We start from the raw sequence: 19,097 nt of genomic DNA, 5'->3' as shown, positions 1-19,097 counted from the left end.
CGTTGTTTCCACCCTCCCTCTCTCTGTCTGACCTTCTTTCTGTCCAAAGGGCGCCGTTATGCGTTTGTGTGCTTGCACGCTCGAGCATGCATCCTCGAATGTGTGCCAAATGTCATTGTCATACTTGAGTGTGGAGGATTTTATGGCCAAGGGTCCCTTCTGGGATTATGAAAGAATGTGTTGCCCAGGGACAGATGGAGAGAGAAGAAAAGATCGATATAAAAATGATTTCGATCAAAGAAGGAATAGATATGCTTTGGTTGAAAGCTATGGACAGAACTTAAATTGTTTTGTTTTTTCAGAGAATAATCTTTCTGTCAGATTTTTCAAGTTCTATAATGAAATGAAAAGCTTGACAACTGGAAACATTATGTAGATGCTTAGAAGATTATTTTGCCACCCAAATTGTATGTACATATTATAATCTTTGTGTTCATCTCTCTCTGTCTCTTACAGAAACGTGCAAAGGGCCAGTACTTATTTTTTAAGGTGTGTGAGCATCTTAATCTAATGGAAAAAGACTACTTTGGACTGACTTACAAGGACAGCCATGAACAGAGAGTATGTATCCGCACAAAACACACACACAGGATGTATTGTCTGTAAGCGTGTAATGTAAACTGCAGACATACTGTACTGTATGTCTGGAGAGTGTCTCACAAATTGTGTTCTTGCTCTGTGTTTTATCTCCCGTTTCCAGTGTTGGTTGGATCCCACTAAGGAAATCAAGCGGCAGATACGTAGTAAGTTTTGTTTTATTCTCAAATCACACTCTTGGGTTTTTATTCTGACTCAAAGATGTGGATGTTTGACTATCCATCCACCAACAGTACAAGGTGTTTCACATGAAAAGTAAAGACAATAAATAGATCAATGTTCAATTAATAAAAGATAACAAGTATCCTCATACCAAAAGAAAAACAAACTGCGTCACAGTTCAAACAAAAGCAGCGAAATCTGAAGCCAAACAACAACAGTATGGCAACGTGGACAAGTTGCAAGCGTGTGTTTCATTATTCATCAATCTCTTTATTAACGGTGTTAATTTATAAATGTAGGGCCAGGTGTGGCAGCTCATCTTTTCTCTGACCTGTGATGTCTGTTGCATTGGAAGAGGCGTCCTCAATTGTTTTTAAGTCAACACAAGGTGTTGATGGAGCGCAGGTTACCCAATTATTGCCACTATTTCTTCTGTCAAATTAATTTGGTTTGCATCTAATAAGCATTGTGTGTTACCTATAGATTGTTGTCATTAAAGGGGCAATCTGTAAGAACATGGCCAACTGTTGAATTCATTCTCCAAACAAATAAGGGGCAGCTAATGCTAGAAAGTTGGGGCGTCGTCTCTATAATAAGAAACAAGGAAATTAGCTCATTGGCTCCTCCTCCCAACCCCTCCTTCCTTTGTGTCATAGTCAGACTGGCCATTGAGGCGTCCAAAGACACATCCTTGTGGGCTGTTGCATCAGTTTGGCAATGGCCAATCAAAATGTTTTTTTTTAAAGTTTTTACCGGCCCCCTCTGTGTAATTCAAGGCATGTATTGAAGTGCGCTGCATGCAAGTTCTGGGTTCACTAGGAAGATTCAACCCTCGCACACGGTTAACGTTAGCTTGAACAACTCTAGGGGCATAGTGTTTTCCAAACATGTTAACCTTTAGTTATTGTTAGACTGACCACAGCCATTTCACACCCAGTCTACCCAGTAAGAGAGATGAGGAAGATGTTGAGGCAGCAGGAGCAGAGGAAGAGCCACGAGAGGTTGAGAAATGCAAGGAAGAGGGAGAACGGATAGAGCAGCAACATCAATATGAGTCTTAGGAAAGAGTGGAGGGATGTCGCAGAGTGTCTTTCTTTTAGAAGAATATGTACACAACTTTAAAATAACCCCCTTGTTCTTGCACCCTTTACTTTCATTGTCAAAACAGGCTTCAAAACAAAGTCTGAAAAGAAGAGTCACACTTTTAAGAGGAAGACTCGATAAAAAAAACATATAATTTTGGCTCATAAAGGGTTATTTTAGAATAAGTTCATGTGAGGTAGTTATGTCTGGGTGTGTGAGGACTGTGTGTGAGCCTCTCAGACTGTGGTGAGAGTACATGCCTGTGTTTTTGTGGCTGTGTTGCTGTGTGCGCCTGTGGTTCATGGATGAGTGGTGTGTGTGCGTCTGGCTGCATGTGTTCATTGGTTTACATTTTTTCTGTGCATGTGAATGTTTATACAGAGGAAGAGTGACCATGTGATCATGTGAGTTGGATGCCTCTCTATGTGTGAGCAGACAAAATGTAGCACACATGACAGGCTCATCTCTGTTTGGCTCTAAACTACCTTCATTCATAACTTTACCTCACTACATGGAAGACTTGGACAGGGATTCTGAGAAGTTTGCATGGCTACATCCGTACTACTATGTTTTAATTTAAAAATGATGTATACCACAGACCACGCGTGAACTTAGCCAGAGTGATGCATTTGATAACTTAAATGTAGTAGTGTGGACGTAGCACAACGAGCGGTGAAATTCAAGCAGCTGATGGTTGTGTTGTATTCTTAAAGTCTTCTCCAGCCTTTAAAATGAAGTGCAAAATCAAAAATTGAGGTGTTGCGAATGAATGTCACTTGTAAAAAGACGTAAAAAGCAAAATATCAACAGTTAGTAACTTGGAAGATTATGTTTGCCTCACTGATTTCCTTGGGGCTGTTCATTAGTGGTGTTAGAATTAAAGTATCTATGGTGAAGCTCTACATCTCAGACCCCTGCAGGTTACTTTGACCAGAGCAGTGTGGGTGCGATTGCTTGTTGTATTTCAATAAATGACAGTAAATTCTAGGCCCTAGAATGGGTGAAATCTGCTCAACAAAAATATACTGAAACGTGTGTAGTAGGACACATTCTTGAAGATTTGTGGAGGGAAAGAAGGAGTAAAACATGCCAGTTGGACGATTTAAAGAAAGTTGGGGAAATGTGAAATTGAGATCAACTGAGAAAAACAAGAGTGGAAAACTTTAAAAAACGGATCCATCTGAAGTCAAAACTATTTCCATTGTATGAAAACCATGCATGGAGATCAGCAATGAAACTGAAAGTTAAAAAAAACCTGTGGTACTGAGTGAGCTTCTTAGATTTCACTGCTGCTGATAATAGGAACAACATTGCGTCCCACTTCATGCCCAATTTCACTGGAAGCCGAGCAGAAAAGTTGAAGTATTTCCTCAGTCCAGTCAGTGGCCCTCTGCAGCGCATGTGGCCATTATTAATGTTGAACAGCAGCACTCATGTTCTTTACATAATCAAACTAACCTTTGGTTGTCTCACTGCTGTGATACTATCAGTGCACTGTCATTATGCATTTCCAGCCAATTCAATTCAGTTCCTCTGTTGTGAGCTAATAGACAGATGCTTTGATTCTTATCGGTTTAACAAATAAGTAATGAAGAGAAGACCTGAGATGTAATTCAAATTGAGCTTCCCTAGCTGCTATTGCAGGCATTGCTGGAAAGTTGTTCAGTTCTGCAATTATGCTCATAATTTTAATTTGTTATTACTTGAAACCTTTTACATGCTCTTATGGTCAGAAAATGCATATTTTCTGTAGGGGAGAAGAGCTCGCTATACTTTAAGCATTTTAAGTTTGCACACCTTTTTAATATAAACACCAAAAACCTATATGAAGAAAAAACATATGTCTCCTTTAAAGAAATTGTTCACCCCCTGAAAATGGTGGGGTTAGGGGTGGTCAAAAGAAACTGTCAATATGAAGTGATTGGAGAGATTGCTGCCAGGGAGAGTGTAGTGGTCCTGTTGTAGGGAATCGGGTGTGTATGACTGTATAAATATAAATTGTATGTTTGTGCATATATTCTTGGGGTCGTCACAAGAGACCCTCAGAACACTTAACACATGTCGATATTCACTCACCAACACACAAACAAAAATTAGGAAGCAGAAATATCTGCTCCAGATGTTGTTGTACTATGTGTTTACGATAGGTGACTGAATTGTTATCAGCGGAAAAAACAATAAAACTTCTTCACATTTTGCAGTGAAAGAGTGTTATTGTTAAATTTCCTGACTGGAATCCACAGTGTCCGCCGTCCTTCCTGCTCCTCAGGGACGCCTGCATCACTGCATGTGAGCTTTTATCACTGTATGTCCACATATGTATACATGCCTGTGTCATGACCTTGGGTGAGGACGTGACGTCAGCTTCGCCCCAATTGAATTTTCCAGATGATGCGATATCTATGTTTTAGCCCAGCAGTACAGAAAGGGTGGAGATAGAAAAGGGCAGCAGGCATGGTGGGCAGTATGGCGTCCTGCAGGGATGAGAATAGGAAATTGGAGCCGAATGGAGACTGTAATGAAATTTGTCCGATGCAAAAGGAAACAGAGAGTAGCGATCATGAAGCCGTTAGTGGTGATGAACATGTTTTTGTTTCTGATGATGATGATAAAGATTACAGTTCGGTATTTACGTAAGCTAAAAAAATGGTGTTATGTAATACTTGTGTTTGTGTGTGTGTGTGTGTGTGTGATGTTCCAAGCTTAATGCTTTCTAAAAGCTGCTCTGTATTAGTTGCCCTCGATCATACTCGATTTTCTCTGTCTCTCAAGCACACACACAGATGGAATGGATGGTATTAAAGAGAAATGTATAGATAAATCCATATCAATGCAGACTGGCGTGATGCTGAGATGGAAATCTTGCGTGTCATGTTTTTCATATTTTTGTATGCAATTTGAATACATTTACAATGCTATTGTGTTTTAAAATTACACTTAATAATAATGAATCTCCTTTTCTCTAGGTAACAACTGGCAGTTTTCATTCAATGCCAAGTTCTACCCTCCAGACCCCTCACTGCTCACTGAAGACATTACCAGGTACACACACACCCATTGGCATAATGCATTTGCCAGCCCAACCAAATCATCACAACTAAAGCTAATTCTAACCCGAACCTTGAAACCAGGTCTTTACCCTCAAATCAGTCTCTGAAAAGGTGAGGACCGGCAAAATATCCTCACTTTCCAAAAATGTCCTCACTACCAAAGGTCTATACTCAAAATGGTCCTCACAAATATATAAATACAAGTATACACACACACACCCCCACACAGCCCCACGAGATGTACTTATGTTCACATAGATCTGCATTCATTTATTTGCTATGGCCATTGGGGAAATGGAACAAGCTATAAACACGCATATTATCAGCTTTTTGAAGTGGTTCAGCAAATGTTTTAGCAAATAGTTTCATATTTACACAGACACAGTGGAATCAGCATTAACTGGTCTTTCTGGTCACTTGACAAATAAGGCGTCATCGTCTCTATTGAACTTAGTTTGCGGTCTTTACCAGCATCTGACAACAATATCCGACTCTTATGAGTCGCTCCACATATTCCTCAACTGTTTGTTCATCAGCCTGTCTTTAACTTTGCCTGCCTTGGTGTTGGGCAGGTGCTGTACAGTTGATTCATCCGGCCCCATTTATACATATGCACACCCACACTCGGGCATGCTCCGAGCGCACAGCATTTAGGGTGAAGTGTATGTCTAATGGAGCGGACAACGTCTCTGATGGTTGTAGCTAAAGGCTAATTGAGGACACACAAACACAGGCATTCACCAACACGCATATAATTACTCAGACAAGTACCAACAAAGGACCTACTGGTTACTGTTTCTCCTGCAGCATTATAGAGGCATAGTTCTGCCAATTCATCTCTTTTTTTAAGTGTCAGTAGACCTCCTAATTCCACAGACTGTACGACAATGTTCACTCACAAAAATGCATTATTGTCCTGAGGCTGAGTTTTGCTTCAGTGAAGAGGAGCCCTGTAACTGGATGCCTGGGGTTTAAGCCTCCATGTCACCATGAAGTGTCCGTCCTGCCTAAGTGACTCTGAATGACAGTCAGCAGCACCTTGAGGTGTCCGCATTAGTCACTCACACAAGCTCCATTCACATCATCAATTCTTCCGTAGAGGACAGCTTACTCGGTCCAAAATCAGCAGTTCAACAGTTCACTAACTGCAAATCTACATGTTATGCAACTGAGTTTGTGTACGTGATGGAGAAGATTAGACATGAGGTTATTCCAACACACCAGTGTGCAAGGACACTAAGAAAAGTGTACAACAAATCCAGCACCGAACAAAGATATTTAATTTGCTCTGTGTGAATACTCAGATTGAACTAAAATCCAGTTCTTTTTTTCTAATTCTTTCTCCAACAGGTACCTGTTGTGCCTGCAGCTCCGTGAAGATGTGGCTTCTGGTCGACTGCCTTGCTCCTTCGTTACTCACGCCCTCCTGGGGTCATACACATTGCAGGTAAAATACTTTGTCTGTGCAAGTGGGTGTTTCCGGATGTGACTCTCTTGGCTTATTTGTCTCAGAATTATTGAGGTCCCATGTCCTTTTAAATCATTTTCAGGCAGAATTTGGTGACTTTGAACCGGAGCAGCCTCGCCCCCTGGACAACATTGGCCAGCTCACCTTTGCGCCCAATCAGAACAAAGAGATGGAGGAGAAGATATTTGAACTCCACAAGTCTCACAGGTCAGGGAGGACACAGCCATGCAATCCAACAGCGTTACCTATGCCTTCTTTTTTTTCATTAAAAGCTGTAAACCCTGTAGTGAAGGGATTTACTGTGTAATCTGACCATTATGGATTTATACCACTGAATTTTTCATCTAAGAGTGATTGTAGTAATGTAGTGTCCTTTCGGTGTGTTTAGGGGAATGACACCTGCACAGGCTGATGCCCAGTTTCTAGAAAATGCCAAGAAACTATCTATGTACGGAGTGGACCTGCACCATGCTAAGGTACGGAAGAGTTCTCTCCTCCCTCTACCCTTCCTTTCATCTCTTTTCTTCTCCTCTTCTCTCCATTGTTGACCTCTGAGGATTAACAGAGTTTCTTTGATTTGGGACACGTTTGCTGGTGTTTGAACGTCTGTGTGACTGTATCTTTATACGTGTGTGTGTGTGTGTGTCTGTCAGCTGTGCAAACACTTAGGCAGGCCATTGCCATGGGAACATTCTGTCTCTCTCACTGGGATAGCAGGTCATCCACAGAGAGTGTGCATTTTTTCCATGTGTGTCTGAGAATGTTTGTGTGTCTTTGTGCAGGATGGGCAGAAAAGATGGGTCAATATGCATGAGGGAAAGGGAGAGGAGTTTTTAAATAGAAAGGGAGGATGTGGGATTGAAGACATGGAGAGGAGGCAGAGGAATGGGGTACAGATATAGTTGGAGTGAGATGGGGACAAATCCTTTAAAGACAGAAAGTGGCGAGTCCCCTTTAAGGACATGCTCCACTTGTTTGCCGCACAGAGAACCAGAGGAAAAGTGGAGGCAGCAGCACAGAGAACGTTTTGAAAAGTTGAAGATCTTTTTTTATGGCATACCAATGTTGTGGGAATTCAAGCAGCAGATCTATTTCTGTCCTGCTCCATTAATTCGCTGTGCTATTTTCATTGCTCCGTGAAATCCAAAAAGAAACCCCTTTTAAAAACACAGAAATATCAGAATCATGTTGTATAAACGCAAATAACATTTTTTTGTTTATGAAAAGGGAAATGTGACACATTTCAGCTATTCATGATTGTGTGCAAGGCTTTTCAAGGGTTGTGTTTGATAGTTTCCCTCTATCAACAGAATAATTTCGGAGCTTAGTATGATAGAATGGTGAATGCTACATTTTCAGTCCGTCAGAATTAGAAATAAAAACTTGATTTATTGATTATTGTTGATGTTAAACAATACAAAAGGGCAATAATATTTTTATTATTCATTTATATATGACTCATTTGCATTGTCAACAAAGCTAAAAAAAAGTATTTATGAACTTTATTCAACCCACGATGGGAAAGGCTCAAAAGACCTTAACATTTAATAGTAATTTTTTTTTAGTTGCAACAAGAGACTTAAAAAACAAATGAAATACAAAAATAATTCATGGAATTGAATTCAAATCCAAATTGCCTTGGCAGAAACAAAAGCTGAGTAGTATTAGTGAAGAAGGTAACAGTTGATTAGTGCATTCAATTGCAGCAGTTGTTTTTGGTCTGTAGAAAACAGAAGTTTAAATATACTGACAGCAGCAGGGACAAAAGACCTGATTGTAGAAGACGGATTACAAAGAAAATTTTAATTAATGTTTTTCACAGGATCATTGAATGCACTTTCTGCATTAGTTTTAAGTATTTATTCAAAGTCTACCTGTATTGTGACAATAATTGATGGCGGCCACCTCTTTTTGGCTATAAAATGTTGAGTTATATTGGACAAATGGACGTCTATAGCAGATTGTTGGCAAAACCTTAAAAACTGAGGCACTCTCATCCAAAGTGAGCGACCCAGCGATAGAGATCACCAGTAAACTCAGCTTCAAACACCACATGTTACTTCCTGCAGACACTGAAGAATCATTGTTTATTCACTGAAACAACAGAAAGCAAATGGAACACAGTTTACTACTCCATGTAACCTGTCAGTGTGTCCCAGTCTGAGTGCTGAAATGTGTCTGTAGTGAAAGCTCCAGGACAGAGATCGATGGCCGGCTAATAGCATGGCGAGGCCGTGTGAAATGTGTGTATGTCCCAGTAAAACAGTCCATTATCAACATATTGCCTCCACCATTAGTCCAACAGATTTTTCCTCTGTTCATCACCACTATAATCAATACCCCCCTTACCATTACCAGATGGCTTTGGACTTAAAAGCTTTGTAAGTGAGCTAGTCTGCTGTGTTACTGTGCTGTACAACTGTGTGTGTGTGTCTGTGCGTGCGTGCGTGTGCGTGCGTGTGTGTGTGTGTGGTGCAATTGAGTTTGTTGACTATAAGCAGACTGCTTTAGGAATCAATTGATGTCCGGTGTGATCTGATTAAGAAACTACTCAAGAATTTGATAATGAAATAACTTTAAAGTACATTTGATCTGTGTATTTTTTCTCAGGATTCTGAGGGTGTGGACATCATGCTTGGTGTGTGTGCCAACGGACTCCTGGTTTACAAAGACAGACTTCGGATAAACCGTTTCGCTTGGCCCAAAATACTGAAGATTTCATACAAGAGGAACAACTTCTACATCAAGATCAGACCAGGAGAGGTGTGTGACCAGACACATACACATTCTGTGGCTCAGGGTTTAGAGCGGTCGACCTCTAACCAAGAGGTCAGCGGTTTGGATCCCAGTCTTCCCCAGTCCGAATGCTAGAGTGTCCTTGGGCAGGTTACTTAAACTGTGCCATAAAGCACTTTGAGTGTGCATCAAGTCTAGAAAAGTGCTATTTGAATACAGGAGGAGTGGCGCCTGTGTAAAACATGCCGGAGACGGTTCATGATGTCTAATGTATTATTTATTTTTTTCAGTTTTGAAAAAGAATACCGGGCAGTGTCTGTCGTGTGTTAGAAATGTGATTTTCTTCCTGTGGTGGTTAATATATCTTGATTTTGGCTTCTCATTTTTGTCTTCGATAGACGGAGCAGTTTGAGAGCACGGTGGGATTCAAACTCCAGAACCATCGATCTGCCAAAAAGCTGTGGAAAGTCTGCGTTGAGAATCACAGTTTCTTCAGGTAGAAATGCAAACACACACACACACACACAAACACACACACACACACACACACACACACACAATATGAAGGGCACATTTATTGTATATGGACATGAATTTCAGAGTTTTACCGCCTTGTGTTTGTCGATACAAGTCTGATGCTCTGGAACAAAAATACACAATAATGCACAAAAATGAAAAAAGTGCTGTGTTGCTGTGTTTGTAGGGTGTGCTCCGTCTGCCCGTTTGGAAGAGAGAGAGGAATAAGCTTTAATATCCTGTTGCAGGATGCGTTGCCTGGAAATATTTTGTTTCTCTTCCACATGGATACATAACTGCAGCCATTTAGTTTTATTGCCAAGTTAATGACTGAATATGATTTCCAATGTATTCACCTCTGGTGTATTCCCTCATCTCTGTTTTCCTTCCTCCATCTGTTTCTCGTCCCTGTAGGTTAAACGCACCAGAGCCTCCTACCAAGGCCCGCTTCTTGACTCTGGGCTCCAAGTTCCGCTACAGCGGACGCACCCAGGCCCAGACCCGCGTGGCCAGCTCCCTCATAGACCGACCCGCACCCAACTTTGAACGCACCTCATCGAAACGCATCAGCCGCAGTCTGGACGGAGGTAACACAGACTCGCACAACACTCAAAACACTGCATTCCAGCTTCACTCTGAACACTATTTAATGAATGGACAGAGGGACGGAAAGAGGAATGGAAGGAATGATGGGCAAGTGGAAGCAGGGTCATGGCTGGAGGGATTGTGTACGTGTGTGCGTTTTTTGTTGGTGTGTGTGTGTGTGTGTGTAAAATGCTCAGTCGGACCAGATACAGGAAATAGCTGCAGCATATGTTTCCTGTCACACTGAGAGAGACAGAAGGAGAAAGAAAGAAATGAAAAGAGAGCATGTCATGCGTTTGTCAAAGAAAGAGGCCCCTGTAATGAAAGAAATGCCTCATATAGATACACAGCAGTGCATTCTGTGGCATACACACACACAATCCATGATGAAAAACATTGGGGAGAAAAGCACGGTGCACAAACTCCGACACAAAAATCAAGTACACAGTGACTCCAAACTGTGATGTGATCTCATGTGCTGTCAAAACACCTTGGACTAATTCTGTCTATGTTTCTAGAGAAGCATTATACTTTATATATTTTGTAGTGCTTAAAATCAGTGTTCTCATTATATCAAACACATATTCAATTGTCTTTTTTTGGGGGGGGGGGGGGCTCTGTGTTTCTGTTTCCTCTGTGATATGATGATTTATTCCACTGACTGATGATGCCCCCTGCTGGACACTTTACTCCATTACAAGGCATCATCATTGTTATGGAATAAATTCGAGGAAATTACCATATTTAGTTTTTTGAAGTATCATGGCAATAACCTCAATCCAAGCTTCTGTTGTCATTGCTATTTGCCCTTGTATTGGAATTAAATTGACAGCTGACTCTGACCCCCATGCATACTACTGGTTTTATGCCAATGATGAATAAGTGGTCAAAGTTCAGAGCTGTGTGTGAATATCAGGCAACATTTGTGGTCTTTATTAAAATATGAATTTGTTTGTGTATTTATTTTTCCTTCAGCCCCAATGATCAGCATAACTGAGGCTGGAAGGGACACAGCTGAGAACGGACGTGAGCCACACCTGGAGCTCCACTCTGATTCAAAGGTGTGTGGGCGTGTGTGTGCAAATGTGTGTTTTGTATGTGTGTGTGTGCGTACATAAAGGGTGGATAAAACAGTGGGTAAATATTTGCGTGTCAGGACAACATGATCAGTAAGAAATTGTAGATCAAGTCTTTTTTGTTTGTCTATTTGTTGTCATTATAGTGACTTCACATTTTCCCACAGGTTCTACTCAAGTCTTTTTATGTCAGAGAGACGATCTGTATTTGTTTCGATGCAGAACTTGTATCAAATAGACTTAAAGTTCTGTTATGTGATACCCACTGGTCTGAGAGTGTGGACAATAAGAGTCATGTGCTTTGGTCATTTCTGTTTTTTTTTTTTTTTTTTTTTATTTTATTTGATTAGGACAGTGCACATTAATCAATATGTCAGCCAGAGCATCAATATAAATATGCCGGAGTTAGCTTAATTGCTAATTTTCATCCGTTGTCCTAAGGCAAGTCAAGAACATAAAAACAACATACCAGTATACAAAATAGATTAAAAAAAGCACTTTTACACACAAAATAGGTCCCCATATCAAGAGTCCATGTTAAAAAATTAGAATGACCAAAGGTTACATATGAGAGCAGGTCTGGCTTGCTACTAACAACTGTTTAAGGTTTTTTCTAAAGGTGGTGTAAGTGGCACAGTCTCTAACATGTGTTGGTAATATATTCCAGGACTGTGAATGTGAATACATACATAAACGTGAGTGGGAACACAGACTAACTAGACTGACAGAAAACATATCTTAGTATTTAAAACTTTGTTTTTTACTACAGCAGCTAAAGTAACAATTCGTCACAACCCTGAGGCTGCAAACCTCTAGATCTACTCATAAGTCCTGTACTGAGGATCTGTGTCCAGTCCTGAACTAATCCAGTCTCTGCCCAGCCCAGGACTATATTGTGGATCACAACAGCTTGCGATGCATGCCTCCTGTTCCCCCCCCACCTTCCCTTTCCCCCTCCCCACCCTCGCTCACGCCCCAGCACCTGTGCACTGTGGATCTCTATCTGAACCTTCCTGTAGTGGCGGCCCCCTGTTGACACCGTTTCTGCACACGACTGTACTCTGCACTATGCTGTGTTCACTTTTAACCTACTGTGTTGTGCTGTGCACTGACTAATGTTATGTCTCTTCCCCTCTCTCTTTTTCCTTCACACATTTTATTTTTGCTTTTATTCACTCCCCTCTTGCATGCCGTCATTTTTGCAACCATTTCATGAAAATGGAACATCGGATGTTTTCTTTTTACCGTATTTCACTTGCTTGCTTCACTTCGTGGGTGTGTGTGCACGGGTCTTTCGTCTTTTCCCATGTCTCCTGGCTGTTTTTTTTTTTTATTATCTCTTCCCCCGTCTCGTTGAATCCTTCTTCCCCTCTTTTTCCTTATTCTTCCTCCTCCTCCAGTCAATCTTCATGTTTCCTCTCTCCTTCTCCTCATCGTCCTCACTCTCCTCCATGCCCCCATCCCTCGACTCCATCTCTGAGCTCGACAACGGCCTGTCAGACATCTCCGAAGACGAGGACCATACCGACGACACGGCCACCTCACACACACCCTTGGCCCCTCCGTCTTGCGCTTCCATCGCGTCCGAACAGCAACTGGCTGATTCTAAACACCTTGCACTAAACCCTCAAGCCTTTAGCCCACTCAGCAATTCCCAAACATGCACTACTGAGGTTTCAGGAGTTGAGGAGAGCTGCCAGGCCGAAACCAGAGCAACCTCAAATGGGCGAATGTGGTTCTCTCTGCGAGGGGTGGTGAAATATGTTTCGTTCGTCCTGTGTTTTCTCTCCGTGTCGAGAAAGAATGTAAACATGTTTCATCCCACAAAGCTATTTTCAGGATTACTAAAGAAATTGCGATTTTTGACCCTGACTGTGTCTAAGGTGATGTACCAGTCTGCCGAGAAACTAAAGATTTTCACCCTTAGTCTCCCCCGAATAACGACATCCCGATTACACCAAATTCTTAACGGTATGGCAACAAAAAGTAATCATTTCTTGACCCTTTTTACCCGTCAATTCCCTGCTAAGTTCATTAGTTTGGTGCCGGCTTGTCCTTTGTACCCAACACAGCTACGTTTGCCCTCAGTGTCTTCTCTGCCCTGTCCTCTAGCTGTCTCTTCCCTATCCCCCCTCTCTTCTCTGCCCTTCACTTCCTACCTTTTCTCCCTCCTGTCCACCTTCTCTCGCTCTAAACTAACAGCCTCGGTGCATCGCTACCTTTTAAACCCGTCCCCTCTGCTCCTCCCTTGCCTGTTAGTCGTCTTCCTCTTGGTTGTGATGCTGACAGCGAGCCAGTCGGTGGTCTTGGCCTTGATCTTAGCCGCACCCCTCGGCCTGACCCTCTGTTACCTAGAGAACATGGTCTCCAGTCAGCGGAGGGCTGTTTTGCCCAGGTTTGTCACCGACCGGTCGAATGATCAGGCTGACGATCTGTTAAGCTCTGGTTTCGGCAGGCAGGCGTCTCCTCTGATGCAGACGCACACGCCTCCTCGCATCAGGCACCACGCTCACACAAGTGCCACCTGGACGCAAGAGATGTGCGATCCTGCCGCATAAATACGCCCACTCATACAACCTGATATCCCAACCACCTACCCTCTCCCACTCCTCTATGTTTGAATGTCTTAAATTTATATCTGTCACCAACACGTCCTTTACCTGATTTATTTATATTTTTCTCACCCGTCCGCCCTCCCAGCTGTTTATAATGATGAGTATAGAATACAATACGCAATATTAAGAGTTAATATAAGATGATTAATAATGAAATAGAGAAACTATGTTTATGTTGTTAATATAGCTATATAAGAAAAGTATATCAAGGAATGTAAATACAGAGACTGTGAATGAGAGATTTCAAATTTAAGTTACAAACGCAAAATACAACAACATGCAATGTTGTGGAGAACATATTTTGGGAGCAGTTTCCGCTTTCATGCTTAAAAGGTATCCCGCCTTAGTGCTGCAGATTAATATTGCGCTCATCAAATGATGTAACGTAATGGTATTTACTGGTAAAATGCTCATTTTAAAACAAAATCAATCAGTTGCTGCATTTGGCCTTTGTCATGTAGAGAAATGATTAGTTGTATATTAGATGTTGCAACTGTTCATACAGATAAATACCCTAAACACCTGTGAGGCGTATTGAATTTGTATATTGTTGCTAATGAATATTAAGAGTAAACAGTGTTACACTCGAATCCCCATGGTTCAGACCTCTCTCCCAACCCCTGTTTGCTCTGTTTTAAGTAAATGTATAGTGGCATTTATGTGGCTGGCACATGTCAAAGAATACAGGCACATTTTTCTCATTGTCAGAGTTACTAAGTAGAAGTCTCTCTAAATGAAAGCCGGTCTTTGATAAAAAATATCGTTGCACTTAGCTCCGAGAAGAAGGCTCCATGATCTGGTGTCCTAAAAAGCTGCACAGGAGCTGTCGTTGCATTTAACTTTGCAATGCATACAGTCAATGTTACCTGGTTTTGAATAGGTTCTAAATTTGTGTCATAGGATAAGAATATACTTTAAATTAGACTTTAAAAACGATCTTTTTAAATATTGTGCAATAGCAGTCAGAAGCTGTCTCCTGTTACAGACCCTCCAGTGCTCCTGACATGTTTAATGGGTTTGTTGGCGTGGTGCTAAAGCCACATGACCAGCAGGCAACCCTAACGCCGAGGTTGCTGGGGGAAGACCGTTTCCATTATCCATTTCACATGTCTTTCTTTCTGTGGGCCCCTACATTTTGTCATGACTACCACCTCCATGGCTGCCACATTGAAGGTTAAGGAGGTGGACTTAAGCCCTGGTGATGTTGAAGCCACATCTGCCCAGGTCGGTAGGGCCTGTCTTCTCCCAGCATGCTTTTCAAATTCTTCAGAAAAATAATGTTACGGTAATAAAAGATAGGAGTGTAAAGATGGTGGCGAATAGTGGAGCGCCCATGTGTAGCAAACCTAACCTGTCCTTACTCTCTCCCACCCTGACTTTAACCCACCCACAGTCGCTTGGAGCCGATGAGGTTACCCCCGCCCAGGTTCATACATTGCTATTGGTTATTTGATTGTGTATATTTGGTCTGTCAATCATTTGCTCTGCCTTTGTTGGTTGGTCTGTTGGTGTGGTTCACTCTTACCCGGGGAAGTTGCCTTAATGCGAAGGCATTGAGTCAGTTTTTCAATTTCTCACTTACTCAAGACCCAATCTGGAATATGTTTGCATTAAGCAACATTTAAAACATACAAAAATGTAAGACTGTTAAGTTATAAGCCTTATTTTGTTACATGTGGATTTCAGATTGGGTCTGAGAATAAAAACTGATTCTGAACGGGCACTTTCACCTAAAATCTGCACTTTCGTTTGCAAGCGTGGCTTCTGGTTTCACCGATTGAGTTTATTTTCTGGTCCGTTTCTGTGGTTCTGCTTGAAATGTATGTTGGTGATCACTGCAAGAACTTTGGGGTTTGTGTTAATGTTTGTGTTTTGAAGGCTTTGAATTTTTAACATGAGTGTGAGTGCTAATCCCATTTTATTGCCATTAGAAAACCCAAAATGTTTATCATGTTTTTACCTCCAGACTGGTCACCACTTTTGTTTTATGAAATTATTTAGAATTAATTTAGTATAACTTTAGTTTTTTTAATCTGTACAGTTTAAACGCAGTGATAAACTTTATTACAATTATAAAATTAATTTTCTCCATTTCATTTTTTGCTGTATGTCTGCCTTTCCAGAGTCCATTGAGAGTGCATGGGGCCAATATTTATGTGAGGCACAGTAATTTAATGTTGGAGGTTGGTACTGGCGTCGTCTGATGGCTGGAAATAAGAACTACATGTCTCTTTGTACTCTTGACGCCATCAGAACTACAACTTCCTCTGTACAAGACTGCTGCCCTCTCGCACTCTCAAGCTCTGTGTGCATGCATGTGTTGGTTTATGCGTGTGGATGTTTGTCCATCAGGTCGACCCTCATTCCAGCTACTGGAAATTGTTCTTGTCTTTTGTTATTTAAAAAAAAAAGTGTTTTGATCAATTCACATTCACGTGGCAGCCATTCTGCACAGGTGGGCGAGAAAATGTTACGAAAATGTTATAAAATATAAATCATGTGTTTTTTAAAGCTCAACCAATCAATGTTTAAAAAAGCCCTGAGATTTTAACAAAGCATACCACACAGCACTAAATCAATCATAGTGGGACATTTTGCAGGTGAAGACTTTTCCCTCTGGAGTTGTAGATATAAAAATAGAAAAAAGAGCCAGGGGGAAAATGAATGTTGGATTTAACCTTTTAGAATGTTAAGTTTACCAACTTTCCAAGGTATTAATATGTCAGACACGGCTTTTAGCTCGTTGTGGAGTTTTGTGTTTATATCACTAAACATACAAATAATGCAGATTCATTTTAATTGATTTGATAAGGAAAGTTAACTGGAGGTTATGTATATAACCAAAATTTCCTGAGGGGTGGGAGCACTTAACCTTTCACCAAGTGAACGACTAAGATGTGGTCTGCATTGAGTCTTTGAAATTCAAATCACATATTTGTTGTGTATCTTTTTCACGACAGTAAAAGATAGCCTATAGCTCCTCCAGGATATTTCCCTGTCTTAGTGTTCAGAGTGGCTGCTTTGTGAATAGGTTCAGCGCTATGTGTGTGTGTGTGTGTGTGTGTGTGTGTGTGTGTGTGAACCTGACTTTTATGCATGCTTTTTGCATGTCGAATGCTGTTTTGTGACAGTTTGATCTCGATGTGTTTCCAATCCTTGACTGGTTTCAAAGAGTTTGATTATTTCCAGGCAGCTGCATCTAACCTGACTAATACGGCCTCCCTAACATGTATGAGGAGCTCTGTTCCTCTTTTCTGGTGATTGGCTGCTAGCGTCGTGTGACATGTGGTTTGATAACTCACTAAATCAACAAATTAAAATTGTGTGCAACATGGGACTGATAGTGATGCTTTGCCAGGTGGTATTTGTAGGAGAACAGTAGCCTACATGGCATGTAGTACTCTGTAGTTCTCACTGAGTTTAGATTACTAAAGCCAGTATAGTTAATTAAAGAGAGCATTCTAAGAATAAAATAGGAAAATTCTTATTAATATGGGGTTTCAGTTCATATATTTAGAGGAATAGCTTCTTAACAAACATCAGTGTGATAAGAACCTAAATGCAAGAAACTCTGTTTGAGAAAAATGTATTGGTTTGTATTTTGACTTCGACTTGTGTCCAAATCCCATCCTCTCAGATGGAGGAAACAGGATTTATGACCTATACTGCAGTCAACAGAGTGAGAGAGCAGGTGTTCACCACTATCAACCCCATGTTCTGACCTACTGAAGGAAAGGCACACGACAACAAGATGGCGACGCCCTGCTTCACTGCAGCCTGTTTATACAGAGCCACAAACAAAAATCTCAACACAACACATGTTGACGGTCTAATTTAAGAGTTATTTGGAGGCTGCATTGAGACAGGGCATCTTTCTTGTTTCCCTTGTGATTGACAGACTAATGTTCCTGTCTCCTGTTGAACCAAAGTTTTCCCCTCCCCCTTCTCCCTCTCTCCTTCCCTCTGTTTTTCTCTCCTTCCCTCCCCACATCCATCTTTTCTGTATTCATTTTACTATTTATTTCTCTCTTGTCTCTTATTTCATGCTCCCATCCATACTTTCAACCCTCTTTCTCTACTCATTTGTCACCCATCATTCTTTTCTTCTCCTTTATCTACAACCTGGTCCTACCATCTTCCCCTCTCCATCTCTGCCCCACATCTCTCATTTCTATCCCATCCTCGCCCCCACCCCTCCCTTATTCAACCGTACTCATCTCATTCCCTCTCTTTCCCCTTCCTCATCTCCCTTACCCCACATCCCCCCCTTATTCCTCCCCCTACCCATCAGGACCATGATAAGACCCAAGACGAGGTTCTGAAACATCAAGCTAGCATTAGCCAGCTAAAACGCTCCTTTATGGAGGCGCCACCTCCCTCTCCTCCTCAGCTCAACCAGTGGGAGAAACGTCTCACCTCCTCCCCCGCCACAACAATACGTGTTCAACAGCAACAAGTGGTATGTCCGCCTGAATGATCATGTCTCGGCAACTTGAGTCACACATCATCTTTCCTGCTGCTCTTGTTTCAGGTTCAATTATATTTTGCAGTGATTCATAATCATGTCATATTTCGCTGCAAAGAAACCAGCATGCAGTCGGTGCAACGGTTGGATCCTTTATGTTTGACCATGATTGAATCATACCTTAGATTTCTTTTGACAGTGAAAGGTTTCTCTCTTTAGTCTTAAGGTTGTTTTTTTTCATTTGATGCTTTTGCGTCTGTGGTTTCAACGACCTGTTGATCATGATCCATAATGCAGTGGTTCTCAACCTCGGGGTCCCATTACCCGATTGGGGTCACAAGATCATTTCTCTGGGTCCACAGGTGGCTGTTGAAAAATAACATTTATATAATCAAAATAGACATATTATAGATTGGCAAGTCATACAAGCTGCTTAATAGTGAGGGTTGGTGACTCATAAAGGTTGAGAACCACTGACTTAATCTTCTGTGGGGATTCTCCCTGTAAAACCATCCTAACTTCTACCATCACCTACTGTTCTTCCATTTTCAGCTGGGTTCACATTACATTGTAGTTTTTCTAGCATTTATTGTTTTTATTCTCCTGTGTATTTTGCTGAGTCTCCACTTCGCTCTCCTAAACAGATCTTACTTCGATCCCTTAGTGTAGTCATAAGATGTGCACGGCTGCGCTTTCTTTTATTTGTCCTGAACCTCGTCTGTATGTGTCTTCTACTTTTCTTTG

General features: G+C 41.4%; 1 protein-coding gene across 10 annotated transcripts in view; it reads left to right on the top strand.

Annotated features, from left to right (window-relative positions):
- The window catches only part of epb41l2 (erythrocyte membrane protein band 4.1 like 2), a 49,987-nt gene that overhangs the window by 20,731 nt on the left and 10,159 nt on the right, over window positions 1-19,097 (top strand). For 4 of the 10 annotated variants that reach the window (XM_062411457.1, XM_062411462.1, XM_062411458.1 and 1 more), the window contains exons 5-16: window positions 457-561; window positions 701-743; window positions 4,809-4,884; window positions 6,243-6,339; window positions 6,443-6,567; window positions 6,749-6,836; window positions 8,971-9,123; window positions 9,495-9,592; window positions 10,027-10,199; window positions 11,173-11,258; window positions 16,012-16,071; window positions 18,180-18,347. In XM_062411457.1, the coding sequence (XP_062267441.1) occupies window positions 457-561; window positions 701-743; window positions 4,809-4,884; window positions 6,243-6,339; window positions 6,443-6,567; window positions 6,749-6,836; window positions 8,971-9,123; window positions 9,495-9,592; window positions 10,027-10,199; window positions 11,173-11,258; window positions 16,012-16,071; window positions 18,180-18,347 (1,272 nt within the window). The other 6 variants (XM_062411461.1, XM_062411460.1, XR_009924575.1 and 3 more) reach the window with 5 other exon arrangements.

This window comes from Platichthys flesus, chromosome 18 (genome assembly GCF_949316205.1).
Source record: "Platichthys flesus chromosome 18, fPlaFle2.1, whole genome shotgun sequence".
NCBI classification, from domain to species: domain Eukaryota; kingdom Metazoa; phylum Chordata; class Actinopteri; order Pleuronectiformes; family Pleuronectidae; genus Platichthys; species Platichthys flesus.
The sequence above is the reverse complement of the archived record's forward strand: the minus strand, read 5'-3'. Positions and strand labels throughout refer to the sequence as shown.